This window comes from Capra hircus, chromosome 7 (genome assembly GCF_001704415.2).
Source record: "Capra hircus breed San Clemente chromosome 7, ASM170441v1, whole genome shotgun sequence".
In the NCBI taxonomy this organism is placed as follows: Eukaryota; Metazoa; Chordata; class Mammalia; order Artiodactyla; family Bovidae; genus Capra; species Capra hircus.
Genome location: NC_030814.1, coordinates 60,651,004 through 60,669,264, shown reverse-complemented (window position 1 = coordinate 60,669,264; position 18,261 = coordinate 60,651,004). Strand labels below are relative to the sequence as shown.

General features: G+C 49.7%; 1 protein-coding gene across 1 annotated transcript; it reads left to right on the top strand.

The window, feature by feature from the left end:
* Window positions 6,852-10,688, top strand: EGR1 (early growth response 1). Its single transcript, XM_018050324.1, has 2 exons — window positions 6,852-7,446; window positions 8,137-10,688. The coding sequence occupies exons 1-2, from the start codon at window positions 7,131-7,133 to the stop codon at window positions 9,453-9,455; spliced, it is 1,635 nt and encodes a 544-aa protein (XP_017905813.1). The 5' UTR covers window positions 6,852-7,130; the 3' UTR covers window positions 9,456-10,688.

The following is an 18,261-nucleotide window of genomic DNA, read 5'->3' as shown; positions in this document are numbered from 1 at the left end:
CGAAAAAATAGAAACAACCCAAATGTCCATCAAAAGATGAGAGGATAAAAAAAAAGAGAGAGATGAGAGGATAAACAAAACGTGGTATATACATACTTACTAAGCCTTAGAAAGAAATGAAATTCTGATACATGTTACAACATGGATGAACCCTGAAAACATTACAGGCACAACAGACACAACAGGACAAATATTAAGGACAAATATCTTCCCTTACAGGAGGTACCTAGACTAGGCAAATTTATATAGAGAGAAACTCTAATAGAGGTTATCAGGGGCCAAAGAGGAAGCAACAGGATAGAGAATTCATGTTTCCCTATCCCTAGTGTTTCATGGGTACAGAGTTCCTGTTTGGGATGATAAAAAAAAAAGTTCTGCCTGTGCACACTGGTGACGGTTACACAGCACTGCACATATAACTGAATGCCACTGAATAGGACACTTAAAATGGTTAAAATGGGATATTTTATGTTATGTATATTTTACTGTAACATATTTTTGAAAAAAAAAAAAACGAGTCCAATGTCAGTCTAAAGACATCGTCATCCTGCCACGATAGCTCTCTCTGTAGCTTGACCGGGGGAAAACAAATCCTTTCAGTTCTGAAGAGTCCCTCCCTTTTCTGATAGAACAGAAGTGTGGTCTTTGCCCAGAGTGAAGTGAAGACCCCTCCGTAGATGTTCCTGGGCACCGGGCTAACTGTCCTCCCTCTCATCACTACTCGTCAGTGTGATAATCTGGATGGAAGTGCTTCTCCCTGCTTCTGGGTGCCAGCTTCCTCTTTACTCACTCATTTTGACTTTGCCCTAAAACAGGTTTCCTGGGACTTCCCTGGTGGCCTGGTAGCTAAGACTCCATGTTCTCAATGCAAGGGGCCCAGGTTGGATTCTCAGTCAGGAAACTAGATCCCACTAAGAGTTTGCGTGCCGCAGTGAAGACCCAGCACAGCTAAATAAATAAATTAGTAAAAAGCAGGGTTTCCATAAGGGTAGACCAGTTAGGGGGATGATTAGAGGAGGAAAAAGAGAAGACTCTTCCATCCAACCTCTCTGACTTTCCCATTGCCACAGTACCACGGGGAACAGATGTACCTTGGACTGAGAGGCCTGTCTGTAAATTTGGGGGTTGGTTTTCTTGCTCTCTGAATGGGAGGTCCCTGAAGAGTCTCTGATAGCTGACCCTGAGGCATGCAGACCTTACCCTCTCTCCTAGATGACTACACAGTTTCCTGGCTGGTCTCACTGCCAGTCCTCCCCCACCCAGCCTCCTGGAATTATTTTAAAATGGTGCGTTGGCTCTTTGACTGCCTGGGAACCACTTCAGTGGGTGGGAGCTGGATTAGGGGCTCCCCAGTCACTGTGCTTCCCCCAGGATAGCACACAGCACACTGTGGAAATTGCTTGCTTGCTTGTCGGTCTCCCCCACTGAGCTATGACCTGCAAAAAGGGAGAACCTGCCTTACTTACCGCTCCTTATATCTTTAATGCCCAGAGTGGAACAGATGTGTGATAAGTAATTGCCAAATGAATGAATTGAAATGATGTGTTCATGTCTGCCTCTGCTATTTGATTTGACTCAAGAGTGCCAGTAGGATGAAAGCTTTGTCTGATTCATTCTGGGGCCCCAGAAAACAGTTCTTAGGATGAACTGGGGTTCAGCCAGACAGACCTGAAGCCAGACTGTCTGAATTGGAATGCTGGCTCTGCCATTGCTGGGCTCTCTGACCTTGAGCAAGTTGCCTGCCCTCTCTGAACCTGTTTACTCATCAACGAAACAGGAGTGAAAATGGAACCTACTTCATAAGGCATTGTAAGGATAAATACCTGTCAAGGTATTGTTTAGTATGAATCGCATTGTAAATGTGTCTGGGGGGTGGGGGTGGGGATAGGAAATGGACCTATAGATTGAGGAAAATCAGAGGAAACAAGCATCACCACTGATTTCGACATCCCGGTGTTTAGGGGGAGGGGATGGTGAGGCCAGTGCTAGAGTGGGGTAAACCTGGGGCTACGTGCCCTCCCTCTGCCCTCCCCTAAGGTCTGCAGAGTCCAAGCTCACCCACCACGAAGCTGAGCAGCCCTGGCGCTGGGCGGTGGTGAGGGGCCAGAAATAACCGCAGCCGTTGCTATTCCTGCCTTTCTGGGCTGGATGGGAACGCTGCCTTTCTAATCTAAAGGCTGCTCTAGACTTCCTGCACATCAGTGGGTTCTTATGTAACACTCCCCTCCCTCTGCCTGCCCAACGAGCTTCCAGAGATTTCTGCAGCCAGCTTTGCTGCACACTCAGCTGGGGGTGGGGGGAGCAAGGAAGGATGGATTGTCCTCTGAGCCTAGGATCCCGCTGACCCCAGGCCTGGGAGAGGGACCACTCAGCACAGGGCAAAGGGGCTGATGTCCAGGGACAGCAGCCTCTTCCTGCTTCTGCAGGGCAGAGAGGACCCAGTGAGCATGCCGAAATGTTCACCTACCTTGACCCACTCCCTCTTCCCTTAATGGTCCCTCTGTGCCAGTCCCGTGACTTCCACTTCAGGCCTTACCTAACTCTGTCCAGGACATGACCCCTCATACAGCCTCTAAGGACAGCAGTCCAGACCCTGATTCTCATAGGCAGATCCCCAACCTGGGCCAAATCCTATATGGACTTCTTGCTGCAGCCCTGGATCCCATCTGGAGGGTGCAGCCAGGCACCTCTTCAGGGCCCAAGGGACCCTCCACTTCCTCAGGCCTCAGCATCACTCTATGTGGGCCTGTCTCAGAATTTGTCCTTCTCCACCTGTCCTAGGGCTCAGGATCTCCTCTGGCACCGTTTTCCCACCTGAAATTGGAGGAAATAGGATGGTTTCCCACCGGAGCACTCTGGGGTGATTCTCTTTCCTTTCCCCTCGTCCACCATGCCTCCACTTCTCCCCGGTCCCCCACCCCCACCCCACCTCAGTGCATCTTCTGTGCCACTCCATACCTGGCCTCTTCAGGTTCTTCTCTCAGTGCCCAAAGACCCTCCCTGGGGTGGGAGCAGAGCTGCCCCCAGACCCATTGAAGGCCAGGCCCTCCATGTTTCCGGCAGAGCTGATCAACCATCGGAAAGTGTGACAGGCACCCCAGGCAGAACCAAAGCGAGAGTCACTTCCTGAGCCCTGGGCTGGTCACAGTGGCGGGCAAACCACTATCCGAGCAGCACGTGTGGGTGCTGACGTAGCCTGGGGTGGGGAGGAGGAAGTGGCAATGGAAAAAGGGGCTTGTTTTCCTCTGAGAGTTGCAGCCTGCTCAGCCCTGGTCAGACATGATGGTTCCCATTGACTTTCTCCTAGCGTCAGCTGCCATGGACCAGCCCAGTTCTGCTCTCACCTCTGCCTCTTCCTCTTCTCTGGTTTGCAAGGAAAGTCTGAGCATAGACATCAGCTCAGACCTGCAGACCCTCTGAGGGCCTCTCACCTTTACTAGAGCTTTTGGCATCAGTCACCCAGTGGACAAGGTCTGAGAGTCCCACACTCAGGGCTGCTGCCTAGCCTTAATTCTCTTGTAACATGGAGTCCAGGTTCCTTCTACCCAACTGTAAGCTTCTCAGCAGCAGGAGCCTATGCTTCAGGCCTTTATCCACAGAAAGTCCTCAAAAAAGTTTACTGTTGTTGTGGATAATGGGTGTTTTAATCAGAACCTGCCGGGTTGTAATAGAAACTGAAATAAGCTTTATTTAAAAAAGAAATTTATTAACCTGTGTAACTCAAAGGGCCCGACTCTATCTAGAGATTTACTCTCTGGGTGTGGATCTGTTTTTTAATTTCTTCTGCATGGGCTTCATTCTCAGGTAAGCTCTCCAGGTCAGATGGCAAGATGGCTTCCAGGCTTACATTCCACTGGTTTAGCACCATCTGGGAAAGAGAATTCCTATTGTTCAGAGTTCCAGAAAAAGTCCTAGAAGAGATTCTCATTAGCCTGGTTTGGGTCATGTGCCCATCCTGATGCAGTGGCTATGCCTAGGGAGATAGAAGGCTCCTGGACTGCTGGAAGAAAGCATCCTAGATGGATGGCCAGGTAGGGGTGACATGTCCTCACCTAGATCTAGGATGGGGTTTTCTTCCCTCAACCACATGGATTGGGGGTGGTTCTCCAAAGGAAATAGCTGACTGGGAGCACTTAGGAAAAGAATGGTTGGACACACAAAGCAAAAGATGTAGATTATTAGCATTTCAAGTGCCCAGCTTCATTGAGGACCTGAACATTCTGTGGGTCAACTTCCACAGTAGAATTATAGGGGAACCAGTTTGCCCTGGCTGGGGGAGGAATATGTACTCTCAGAGCCTGGGTAGCTCTCCAGAGGCAGAAAAAGAATCCTAGGAAGTCTCTGCTCAGTTCTGGCCCTCATGAGCTCAGGAAGATTGTGATTCGGTCAGCCTAGGGTAAAACCTTTCTTTTTCAGAGTTCCATTTGTGCACAGTCAAGGTTGAAAAAAATTCTGCTCTATGAAATAATGTTCTACTGCAGCAAGAAGGATTAAGATGAGCTCTTCAGGACAATGGCCCCTGTGTTAGGATTGGAATGTTTCTCCTTCTCTGTACAACTTTTCAGAAAATGGTCACTGGGGTTTACTTGGGGGCTGAGGATGGGTGGGTGAACTGTGGGCAACCCCAGTGGGTCAAAAGCCCCAGAAAACAGCAATAGCCACTGTTTACTGAATGTCAACTGCAAGGCAGGCACTGTGCTTTGGAACTTCACACAAGGAAGTCCATGTAAATTTTCAGTCTTTATAACAATCCTTCCATCATTAACATTAGATCTGTTTTACAGCTGAAGAGAGATAAGAAAAGCCTGGCCAAGGTACCCCACCAGGCAGTAGCAAAATGGGCATTCAGACACAACACATCTGACTGACTGGCCTGGCCATTCAACCCTGCAGGAGGCTTTTGCTTCTAATGGACAGCTCGGTATCCGGTGGGAGTTGGCACCCACCAGGTCCTAGCGTTTGGGATGGGGAGCTCAGATTTAGAGAACAGAGATAAGGGAGCCCTGGTTCACTGCTGGATTCCCTAAGCCGATTTATGCGTGTGTAGAATACAGAGGGATGAAGCCGAAGATAGTTACATCCTCCTCCCCCATTTTACACCCTCAACCCCGACTTCCTGAAGCTGTTTGGGTTCAGGGAGACCCTAACCCGCCCCCTATTCCCTCCCAGTGTCGTCAGCACCCTCCTTCTACACACACACTTTCTGCTTTCTTTTTAAATTCAGAAAAACGCCATCTCCCCTGGATTCAGAGGTAGAGCCAGAAGCCTTCCCCAACAGGAATCCCCGTTCTGTTTGGGGTGCGCACTTGAGTGGGGGAGCGGGGACGCAATGGGGAGGGCTTCCCCGTTTGTGTCTAGCTCCCAGGAGACCTGCTGGAACCTTGCCAGCCTAACCGCACCCTCCTCCCACCCTCGCCCTTGGCCTGGCTGGAGGAGGGGAGTGTTACCCCGCCGGGGAGTTGCGAGCCTCGGCTGTGGCGGCTCCCCAGGGACTGCAGGGGGAGCCCAGGCTGCGGCGCCTGCTCAGTTAGCGCTCACTGCGTCTAAGGCTCCCCGCGCCTGGCGCAGCGCCCAGCACAGGAGCTGGGAGGGGGGAGCAAGAAGACGGCGAAGAGCCTACTCGGCCAGGGGCCGGGGGAACCGAGCTGGAGAGGGGACCTCCAGAGGGCAGCACCAACTCGCTAAGCAGATCTCTCTTCTCGCCAGCCGGGGGTCCACAGACAGTCCGTAGGGAAGCCTGCTGTTCAGATTCCCACACTTCTCGCCCCCGATCACCTGTTCTGGATAAAGGTGGGTCAGTCTCCCACCATCCCAAGGACCACTAGCTCCTGGTGGGAACAGGACTCCGGTTTCTCCAGAGACAATCAGCTTCCCTTGTCCAGCCACCCAAGCGTGGGCTCTCCCCCAGAGGGAACCAGAGAATCGCCTTTCGGTTCTGGTGGCGCAGAGGGATCCCGAGGCCCCAACAACCCCATTCCATTGGCAGATGGCGGAGAAGCAGGTGGCCCATCGCACTGCACAGGAACCATCTGGCTATTATTTCCTAAGCCTCAGTTCCCACCGCGACACCTGGAAAGGCACCGTGCCATTGGTCGAGGCCAGGGGTCAGGGCCCCGCCTCTCCTGGGCGGCCTCTGCCCTGGCCAGCCCAGCCACTCCTCCCCTTAGCTCCAGCCCGGCTCCCACGGTCCCAGAGGTGGGCGGGCGAGCCCTGGATGACGGTGGCAGAACCCCAGTCCTCCTCGCCCTCGCCCCCGCCCAGGGCCCGGGCTTTCCCAGCCCAGTCCCCGCCGGGGAACCGCGGTGCGCCCGGAGCCCTCCCCGCCTGGGCGTCCCCGGCTCTACCGCGCGCGTTGGGCTCCCGGCTTGGAACCAGGGAGGAGGGAGGGAGCCAGGGAGCAGTAAGCAGAGACCCGGAAACGCCATATAAGGAGCAGGAAGGATCCCCCGCCGGAACAATCCTTATTTGGGCAGCGCCTTATTTGGAGCGCCCCGATATGGCCTGGCTGCTTCCGGCTCCGGGAGGAGGGAAGAAGGCGGAGGGAAGAGGCGGGGGCAACGCTGGGAACTACTGAGCAGCTTCGGTCCGGGAGTCCTCAGCTGCGGCTTGAGCACTAAATTTCCTCGAAGCCTGGGCACCTAGGGTGCGGGAGCCGGCGTGGGGCCCAGGTTGCGGGATGGCAGTGCCTACAGTTCTTGGAGAGGGGGCTTCACGTCACTCTGGGTCCTCCCGGCCGGTCTTGCCATATTAGGGCTTCCTGCCTCCCATATATGGCCATGTACGTCACGACAGAGGCGGGTCCGCGCCGTTCCAGACCCTTCAAATAGAGGCGGATCCGGGGAGTCGCGAGAGATCCCAGCGCGCAGAACTTGGGGAGCCGCCGCCGCCAGCTGCCGCCGCCGCCAGCTTCCGCCGCCGCAGGAGCGGCCCCTACCCCAGCCTCGGTAGCAGCGCCGCGTCTACACCGGCCGGCGGCGAGGGCGAGCCTGCGGACCCCGCCTGCGCTCTTCACAGTGTGCCCCGCGCCCCGCATGTGACCTGGCCAAGCCCCCGAGAGGTGTCCCCCGCAGCTTCGGTCCCCGGCTGCGCCCACCCGCCCCAACACCAGCTCTCCAGCCCGCCGGTCCGGGATGGCGGCAGCCAAGGCCGAGATGCAGCTGATGTCCCCGCTGCAGATCTCCGACCCCTTTGGCTCCTTTCCTCATTCGCCCACCATGGACAACTACCCTAAGCTGGAGGAGATGATGCTGCTGAGCAATGGGGCTCCCCAGTTCCTCGGTGCCGCCGGGGCCCCGGAGGGCAGCAGCGGTAGCAGCAGCAGCAGCAGCAGCAGCGGGGGCGGTGGAGGTGGAGGGGGCGGCAGCAGCAGCAGCAACAGCAACAGCAGCAGCGCCTTCAACCCTCAGGGGGAGGCAAGCGAGCAGCCCTACGAGCACCTGACCGCAGGTAAGCTGTGGCCTACGCCTAGGGCTAGCCCGTTCGCCGACATTCTGGCGTCCGGTTCTTCCCCATGGCCTTTGCAGCTCCCCCTTCGCCGCAGGGATGCAAGTGGGGTTTCCCTTCCATTCCTCACATCCCCAGGGTCCTGTGTTAGAGGACTGCCTGAAGACATTCTCCCCACCCCCACCCTGTCCTTAACGGTGCGCAGAGGAGCCAGCTTTTGTTTTGGATGGAGAGCTGTGGGGCTGCGTGGGTGGATGGAGGAGGGAGAGCTTGTTTTGACGAACAGGGCTGCGCCCCCTCCCCCTCCAGAAAGGCTTGCCTAGCCTGCCGCTATCCCCGAGGAAAGGCCGGGATCCTTGGCCCGGGATGTCCCGGCAGCCCGGGGTAGGGGGTGCGCACTGGCCGCGGCCGTTGCGGGGGTACTGGCGGGAATCCCTCGCCCGCGCAGCCGCCGCTGCGGAGCGCTGGGAGCTGCAGTGGAGGGGATTCTCCGTATTTGCGTCAGCGGTTGTTGAAATGGGTTCTGCGTCTGGAGATGGTCCAGGAACATTTCAATCTGCTGTTATCAATTATTAACCAGCTCAAGAGTCAATGGTAGCTGGCCCGACCTCTTGTCCGGCAGCGTGGGTCTTCCGCGTCCTCTGGTGATTGCTCTCCAGTAACCAGGCCTCCTCCCTCTCTTTCTCCTGCCAGAGTCCTTTCCTGACATCTCTCTGAATAACGAGAAGGTTCTAGTGGAGACGAGTTACCCCAGCCAAACCACCCGGCTGCCCCCCATCACCTACACAGGCCGCTTCTCTCTGGAGCCTGCGCCCAACAGTGGCAACACCCTGTGGCCTGAGCCCCTCTTCAGTCTGGTCAGCGGCCTCGTCAGCATGACCAACCCACCGGCCACCTCATCTTCAGCATCATCTCCAGCGGCCTCCTCCTCAGCCTCCCAGAGCCCACCGCTGAGCTGCGCAGTGCAGTCCAACGACAGCAGCCCCATCTACTCCGCGGCACCCACCTTCCCCACACCTAACACTGACATCTTCCCTGAGCCACAAGGCCAGGCCTTTCCGGGCTCAGCAGGCCCCGCCCTTCAGTACCCACCTCCTGCCTACCCTGGTGCCAAGGGGGGCTTCCAGGTTCCCATGATCCCCGACTATCTGTTTCCACAACAGCAGGGGGACTTGGGTCTGGGCACGCCAGATCAGAAGCCCTTCCAGGGCCTGGAGAGCCGTACCCAGCAGCCTTCACTCACTCCTCTCTCTACCATCAAGGCCTTTGCCACACAGTCGGGCTCCCAGGACCTGAAGGCCCTCAACAGCACCTACCAGTCTCAGCTCATCAAACCCAGCCGCATGCGCAAGTACCCCAACCGGCCCAGCAAGACGCCCCCCCATGAACGCCCCTACGCCTGTCCCGTGGAGTCCTGTGACCGGCGCTTCTCTCGCTCAGATGAGCTCACCCGCCACATTCGCATCCACACCGGCCAGAAACCCTTCCAGTGCCGCATCTGCATGCGCAACTTCAGCCGCAGCGACCACCTCACCACCCACATCCGCACCCACACAGGGGAGAAGCCCTTCGCCTGTGACATCTGTGGGAGAAAGTTTGCCAGGAGTGATGAACGCAAGAGGCATACCAAGATCCACTTGCGGCAGAAGGACAAAAAAGCAGACAAAAGTGCAGCCTCTGCTGCCACCTCCTCTCTTCCTTCATACCCGTCCCCGGTGGCTACCTCCTACCCATCCCCAGTTACTACCTCTTACCCATCCCCAGCCACCACCTCATACCCATCGCCCGTGCCCACCTCCTACTCCTCTCCCGGCTCCTCGACCTACCCATCCCCGGTCCACAATGGTTTCCCGTCCCCGTCGGTGGCCACCACATATTCCTCTGTCCCTCCTGCTTTCCCGACCCAGGTCAGCAGCTTCCCCTCCTCAGCTGTCACCAACTCCTTCAGCGCCTCCACTGGGCTTTCGGACATGACAACCACCTTTTCTCCCAGGACAATTGAAATTTGCTAAAGGGAAAGTGAAAGGGAGAAAACGAAACACAAGAGACTTAAAGGACAGGAGGAGGAGATGGCCATAGGAAGGGGGAGTTCCTCTTAGGTCAGATGGAGGTTCTCAGAGCCAAGTCCTCCCTCTCTGCTTGACCCCAGGGTCACTGTGGAAGGTCTGTTGGCCAAAAGTTCTTTCTGTCCACTTCCCTTTCCTCCCCAGTCCCTATTCCCTTTGACTTCAGCTGCCTGAAACAGCCATGTCCAAGTTCTTCACATCTATCCAAAGAACTTGATTTGCATGGATTTTGGATATATCATTTCAGTATTATCTCCATCGTATGCCTGACCCCTTGCTCCCTTCAATGCTAGAAAATCAAGTTGGCAAAAATGGGGTTTGGGCCCCTCAAGAGCCCAGCCCTGTACTCTTGTACAGTGTCTGTGCCATGGATTTTGTTTTTCTTGGGGTACTCTTGATGTGAAGATAATTTGCATACTCTATTGTATTATTTGGAATTAGATTCTCACTTTTGGGGAAAAAAAAAAAAGAAAAGCCAAGCAAACCAATGGTGATCCTTTGTTTTGTGATGATGCTGTGACGATTCAGTTTGAAGCTTTTTTTTTGAAACAGCAGTTCTTGGTATTAATTGGAGCATGTGTCAGAGTGTTGTTCTGTTAACCGTTTTGTAAATACTGCCCGACTGTACTCAACGTGGCAAAATACGGTTTGGTTTTTCTCCTTTTTTTGAAAGTAGTTTTTTTTTTTTTTTTTGTCCTTTTGGTTTAAAAAGTTTCACGTCTTGGTGCCTTTTGTGTGATGCGCCTTGCTGACACGGCTTGACATGTGCAATTGTGAGGGATGTGCTCACCTCTAGCCTTAAGGGGGGCAGGGAATGGTGATTTGGGGGAGGTTTTGGGAGCAAAATAAGGAAGGGGGCTGAGCTTGAGCTCCAGTTCTCCAGAATGTAAGAAAACAAAATCTAAAAATCTGAACTCTCAAAAGTCTATTTTTTTAAACTGAAAATGTAAATTTATAAATATAATTCAGGAGTTGGAATGTTGTAGTTACCTACTGAGTAGGCGGCAATTTTTGTATGTTATGAACATGCAGTTCATTATTTTGTGGTTTCATTTTACTTTGTACATGTGTTTGCTTAAACAAAGTGACTGTTTGGCTTATAAACACATTGAATGCGCTTTATTGCCCATGGGATATGTGGTGTATATCCTTCAGAAAAATTAAAAGGAAAATAAAATAGCTGTGGTTGGGTGTGTTTCCTGGGCTGGGGGAGGCCTTTGTAGTTAGCCATCTTTATCGAGGGGTTTGAGGGACTTTTATGGCGACAAGGATATTCTAAGCAGAAATGTACCCAATGTGTGTCACTGGAGTGAATTCTTAGAAAATTGAATGTGGGTCTCCTCTTTTTGATACTGGGCTCATTCCTCAATCTGGTAGGCTGTAAGCTTACCTTGGTTAATTAAAGCTACAAAAGGCCAGATGTGTAGGTGGAGTAATTGTGGCCAGAGGCAGTACCATTCTGGCCACAAATGTTCAGCCAGCCCTGACCACCCCCCAACCCATGTTTATCTGGGCTTGGCAAACTGTATTCTAGGGAATCCCTGCCATATGCCCTTGGGGGAGTTAAGGGGTAGGCAGAGGGCACTGGGAAACAGTAACGAATGTGGGATTGCCTTGGTGTCCCCCTCCTGGCTTCTAGGTCCTCAGAAGCCTGAGGGTACTGAAGAAGACTAGAAGAGGCGTGGGCCAGTTCTCAAGCCAAGAATCCTTCCAGGAAGAAATCTCATCACTTGCCAGCTGGAGCTGGGATCCTTGGCAGCTTTGTGACACAGGGCAGAGTGGGCAGGAGGCTGGCCTGCTGTCTAAGGTTCCATCTAGACTAAGTCTGTCCCCATTGTGTGGGAGGCCTTAGGTGCTAGGTTCCTCTGGTCCCCGTCCCTTGAGGGTCCACAATTGTATACAGAGCGATACTCATGGGCTCGTGAGCATTTGTCTATCGTGTGAGAGGCTTTGAGCTGGCCACAACAACAATGCAGACTGTAGGCTGGGGAGACAGAGATGTAAGCCAAAAATTGTATCATGGCATTAGGTTATATAATATGGGCAAGCATGAGGCTCTCAAACCCATCCAGGGGCTTAGGAAAGGTGGAAAAGTTGAGTTTGTCAGGGCAAGTAGAAGTCAGCCTGATTGGTTTGTTTTGTGTGTGAGCCAGGGAGGATGGATGGATAGATTCTTGAAGGGAAGCACAGCCTCCAACCTGGATAGGAGTGTTCTGCGACTTGGTCAGACACCCCTTCCATTGGTCAGTGTACAATAGATTTGGAATCTAATAGTTCTGGAATTCCCAAGCCTTGGCTCCTCTCCCAACTTCTGACCTCCAAATCAAGAACAATGAAGTATCTCCTCTATCCAGTATGGATATCAGGCCCTGAATGAAATGGAGGTCTAATCTGCCTCCACACCTTCTTGTCTCTCTAAGAGTCTCACTGGTTACCAACCCACACCTCTCCTGGAGCCAGGGGAATTCCAGCAGTCCCCTGGCATCAGCCCAATTCTTCCTCTTCCATTCTAGCCCTCAAGCACCAGCAGTGTTGATCTCTGCCCTTTCACAGGACACCAGACTCCTCAGCCTGGAACAGGGGGGAACCAAGCCACCTTCTCTAGCAAAGAGCACATCCCTGTGAGCCTCCTGGCAAAATTGCCATGTCCTGATGGGACAATACTGTGCTGGCACACCTCTTGCCAGCCCCACCTACCCTCCCCGTATTGGCCCAGAAACACAAGTCTATGCCTGTTACACATTCTTAAGAATTTCTCATCAGACTCCCGAGAAACAAAACATGACAAGAATAAAATACGAAAGGAGTGAAGATACTCACTCTGTTCCTTTAAAACAAAGGGCCTCCTACATTGTTACAGGGCATTAGAGTCAGATTCCCAGGCCCCATTCCCAGAGTGTCTGATACCTGAGGTCTGGAATTGGGTTCCTGGAACTGGCCTTGATTACAAACATGGCAGGTGATTCTGATGCAGACTGAGAAATTCTGCCAAGCCTGCTAGCTAATTATTACTAGTCCTGTCACCAGAGTTTCTTTAGGTTCTAACAACTGAGATTCAAGTTTCTTCGCATGGTTGAAATAGGCCAAGACTCACTAATTGCCCCATTTTATAGTCCTGTAGTATAAAGAAAAAGGAAAGTGTTCATTTTAACTCTGGCTCCTGTGAGGGAAATCTAAAACCAAGGGCACAGGGTAGCGCTGATAAAAGCACTCATCATCATAAAAGCTGAGGTTTGGGAAGGAACCCAGAGAATGTTGAGCGATTGATTGTTACCTGGGGACATTGTCTAGGCCTTTGGGGTTGTGGAGAGGGACAGAGAGGAATGGGGTAGAAGAGGAGAGCAATCAGGGGAACTTGGCCAGCAAAGGACAGGTTTCAATTCTGAAACGAAAGAAAGAACCAAATCTTCAGGATCCTTGACCCTTACCTCTTGGTATCTGAGAGATAGTCTTTTCTCTTAACTTCAGGATTGTTCAGTCTCATCCTTTTTGAAGACTCTTAAGCACTGAGAAAGGCGGAGCTTAGCATTGTCATCAGGCTGGGTTTGAGGTGTGTTTCCTTTGACCTGCCCCACTTACAGCCCGTCCCCAACTTCAGGAAGAAATGGGAGTCAGGAAAGGGTGCAGTAGAGTCAGAGGTCTTCTCTCCAACATCCCCCTCTCTCCTCTGCTGTTTTCCCTGGTGCAGCCGCACTTAATTCAGTTTGAGAGGGGAAGATTGGGCAGAGTAAGATCCTAGTGGTCCTAAGGGGAAATGAAACAAAATCTAAAATAATCAGGTACTGAGCAAATAAGATTTCAACATTCTACCCATACACCTTTGGGTATTGATAAGATTTTGCACCCAAACAGCAAATCTATCCCTCCACTGCAGTGATTTTTCATACCATCTCGCTTTTCCCACTACTAGAACCTAGGAGAGACTTTTGAGGCAAAGCTTAGTTGATATGTTCTCATAGGTTAAGTTGGGGGCTCAGCTCCTCAGATCCAAGTAGCATGATCTCATCTTTTTCAGGAAGCCGTCCTGTAAGTCTATTCTCCTCAGCACTTAACGCTGTTTGTTATTATTATTGTTGTTGTTGCTATTATGACTTTATTGAGGTACAGTTGATGTGTATATATAAGTACAAAACACTGATACAAATACAGTTGAGGTACATGTAAAGTGTACAGTTTGATAAGTTATGATACATGTGTACACAGGTGAAATGATCACCACAGTGAAGGTAGTGAACATATCCATCACCTTCAAAACTTTCCTTATACCCCTGGGAAATCTCTCCTTCTTCCACCTCTGTCCCCAGGCAACCACTGATTGTTTTCTGTCACTATAAACATATCAGTTTGCATTTTATGGAGTTCCCAGACAAATTGAATTATTCAGTATCCACTGGTTCTGGCCTGGGTTCTCTCACTCAGTGTTATTTTGAGATTCATCCATGTTGTTGCATGTATAAATAAATAGTGACTCCTTTTTATTTCTGAGCAGTATTCTGCTGCACAGGAATGGCAAAATTTGCTCATGTTTTCATGTGTGCATGGACATTGGGGTTGGTTCCTTTAGGGGCTATTAGAAATAAAGCTGCTGTGGGCAAGTGAGTACAAGTCATTGTGTAGATGTGGGCCCATTCACTCCCAAACTGCCCCCTCCCGTTTCTGGCTCCTTCTTACCATGTCCCCATTCACTGGCCTCTCTCTTACTCAAAGCAATAATCACCTGCTTCCCCCGACACTTACAGAGTCAGTACTCAGCCTTCTAAAAATTTTTGTTTCATTTTTCTGCATGGAAACAGAGCCAGTGCCTTCATCATTTTTACTGCTCTATTTCAAACTCCCTCCAGTTTGTTTATACCCTCTTTTAACGAGATGTCTGGGGCTAAACAAGGTATGTCTATTTATAGGTCATTATTATTTAGCTTGGCAAATATACTTAAGTCCTCAGCAATACTCTTCTAAGGAGAAAAGGTGCCTGGTGGGTGATGGGCCACACACTGATGAGGTGCTCCTACCTCAAAAGGAGGAAGTGGCTAAGATCAGATGATGTGGGAAGCAATCCTGGGAGACTAGTCCTGGGAGCTTATCTGTACACACTGCATTTTGTTACTATCTCCAGTGGGATCTTATCTGGATGGATTTTCTAGAACACAGGCCCCCCTCACTCCCTAGTTATCACAAACCCTGTCTTACCGCATTTCCAACCCTCTGTTCCAAGGCAGTCTTGTAACTACATCTTTTGTCTCTCCTCTTTGGGCCAAGGGAGCCTGGGACTGGGCAGCAGCCTGAGAGTGAAAAGACAGCGGGGGCCAGAGGGTAGGTTCCCAACTCTCATAAACTGGTACTTGTTGCCTGCCTGGATATGTGTTGGGATTAGGCTAGGGAGAGGGTAACTTGACTTATTTTAGAAAAGTATCCTTAACATTTACCCTTTCAGACAGACATTAACAAGTGTTAGTGATGTGAACAAACTGGAACCCTCATTCATTGCTGGTGGGCATGTAAAAAGTTACCACTTTAGTCATTTAGAAAACAGTTTAGCCGTTTCTTCTTCTTTTTTGAAATATTTATTTATTTGGCTGCATCAGGTCTCTGTTGTTGTGCATGGACTTAGTTGCCCCTCAGCATGTGGGATCCTAGCTTCCCTGCCAGGGCTTGAACCTGCATCCAGCACTGGAAGGCTGATTCTTAACCACTGGACTACCAGGGAAGTCCTTAGTTATTTTTTGTCAAGTTAAACATACACTTACCATGCCGCACCATTCTAAGTTGCTTCAGTCGTGTTCAACTCTTTGGACTGTAGTCCACCAAGCTCCTCTGTCCGTGAAATTCTCCAGACAAGAATACTAGGGTGGGTTGCTGTGCCCTTTTCCAGGGGATCTTCCATATGACCCAGCAATTTACTCCTGGCTTCTACCCAGAAGAAATGAAAGCATGTTCACACAAAGATACAGATGCCTGTATTCATAGCAGCATTAGTCATGAATCAAGAGAGTGGGAACAAGCCAAATGTCTATTCAACTGGTGAATGGATAAATAAGATGGAGTATATCCAAACAAAGAAATAACACTCTGTGATCCTTAAGGAACAAAATATGAATGTGCACTACAGCACAGATAAACCTTACAGACATTATAATGAAGAAGTTTGGTGCATATTGTATGGTTTCATTTATATGAAATATCCAGAAAAGACACATCCATAGAGACAGAGAGCCTGTTAGTAGTTGCCAGAGGCTGTGGGTAAGAGGAGATCTTGAGGGACTTCTTGGTGATCCAATGGTTCAGATTTTGCCCTTCCACTGCAGGGAGCACAGGTTCCATCCCTGGTGGGGGAAATAAGATCCTGAGTGCAGTGAAGCAGCCAAAAATAAATTCAAAAATGACATTTTTTAAAAAGAGTAAGTCTTGACTGCAAATCAACTTGTTATTTTGAGGATGATGGAAATTTTCTAAAAATAAATTATGATGTTTGAACTCTGTAAATTTACTAAAAGTTATTGATTGTATTCTTAAAATGGATGAATTTTAGGATATGAAATTATACCTCAGGATTTGCTGGTGGTCCAGTGGCTAAGACTCCATACTTCCAATGCAGGGGGCCCAGGTTTGATCCCTGGTCAAAGAACTAGATCTCACGTGCTACAACTAAGAGTTCAAATGCAAATAAAGATCTAGTATTCCCCAACTAAGACTCGGTGCAGCCAAGTTAAAAGAAGAAAGTCAAAGTATAGTTGATTTAAATAAAAAGAAAGTATAGTATTTTAAAATCCTTTATACTCACTGAAGCCAGATTTTAAAAATCTTTTTCTTCCCTGTCTTAGGTGCCTGTTCCCCAGGTGAGTTTCCTGGAGCTCACTCCATCCTACAGACTTGTCCTTCTTCCCTGAGGGGGATTCTCATGGGCCTCTCTCCTAGCTGCCCTGCTGGGAGGACACAGCTTTCTAAGATCATGATGCTGATTTGCAAACCAGAGTCCAAAGAACAGACCTGGGGGTAGTAGGGATGGAGGCCCTCTTAAGACTCTCATTTGGGACTCATTTTGAGGGAAGGGGCTTAGTTAATCTGGAGAGGCAAATGGATGGAAATGAATCTACGCTGAAGGGTCTCCTCCTCAAATCAGGCTGTCCATCTGGGCCTGGGTGCCTTCTCAGTTCCCAGACAAACCCAGAGGTTTCCATTTCCACAGAACCAGAAGTGGGTGCCCTCCTCAGAGACAATTATCTCAGCATTCTTGGAAGCTCTTTTCTGCTCAGAGCCAACTTCTCATCCTAGAATCTTTTTGGATCTGAAGACCAGACTCCTGAGAAACAAACTGTGACTCGTTTATTGAACAAATTAACTAAGCATCTATCGTGGATGGGTTGATTCAGGGGATTTGGAGGAGATGGGGGAAGGAAAAACAAGAGCATCCCAGCCTGCCAACCACCTCTGAATGTCTTTTAATTTCCTCACATCAGCTTATCAGAGACAGTGAATCTACAGCTACCTTATCACAACCAGTTTTCAATCATCTCAACACCAATCATCCATCTTTAACTCTTCTCAAAACCACTTATTTAATATTCTCAGGTCCACCCAACCTGGGCCATTTGTAATTCTTCCTAGATCAGTGATGAGGTCAAGCAGTACTTTGGGAATGTTCTCGATATTCTATGAATGATGCAAAAGCACGTTTGACTGCCCCAGGTTGCTATAAAACAGGAACTCTGGAGTGCTAACTGCTTCTGATCCCATTCCGGAAGGCTCAGAACCAAGTTTGTCCCCTCAGATCTGTGATGACTCCCCTGAATAGTCTCTTCAGAGTCATCTTTCATTCTCTTCAGAGTCAGACTTCATTTTTGGCTAATGAAACTGACAAAGTCCTTAGAATTTTCTTCTTAGAAGCATCTTGATTCTATCCAGAAATACCTTTTTTTCAACCTCCTCGGATCCAACCGTCAGGCTTCAAAAAGAACAAGTCTTTTAAAGTTATTCATCCAAAAAATAAAATAAAATAAAATAAAGTTATTCATCCATGGGCCTCATGTTTCTCATCTGTTTAATGGGGAAAATAGTGCTTATTTTCTTCTTCTTTTAAAAAAGAACATGAGTACTTCACTGGCAATCCAGTGGTTAAGGCTCCATGCTTCCAGTGCAAGGGCAGGGGTTTGATTCCTGGTAGGGAAAATTCCACACACCGCGGGGTATGGCCCCCTCCCAAAGAATGTGAATTATGTTCTGATTACAAAATATATCTTTGTTGTGAGAATATACCTATGTTTTCTTCACACATGGTGAAATGAGGGATAGCGCTTTGAGGTACGAAAGTCTCACACACTGATGGAGGGAGAATAAACTGGTGCAAGCCTTCCTGAGAGCAATTCAACAACATGCACCAAAAACCTTATAAAAATTCATACCCTTTGACCTAGCAATTTTTCCAGGATTGCTGTTAATTATAGTATATTATTTGTAATGGGAAAAAAAAAAACCACTGGCAGCAACGTAAGTGCCCTATGGGTGATGGCTGAAGTCGATTTTTATATGATGAACTACTATGCAGTCATTATAAATCATGTTCTAAAATAGTCATTGACCTGACTAGTAACACGATATGCCACAGTTGAATATATAAAACTTTTAATGACATGATTCCAATTATATAAAATACACACATGCACACACACATACATCAAATGTTAATATTAGTTTTGGTATGATTATAGGATATTTTTATCTTATGTTGGGGACCTGTCTGTATTTTCCAAATAAGCAG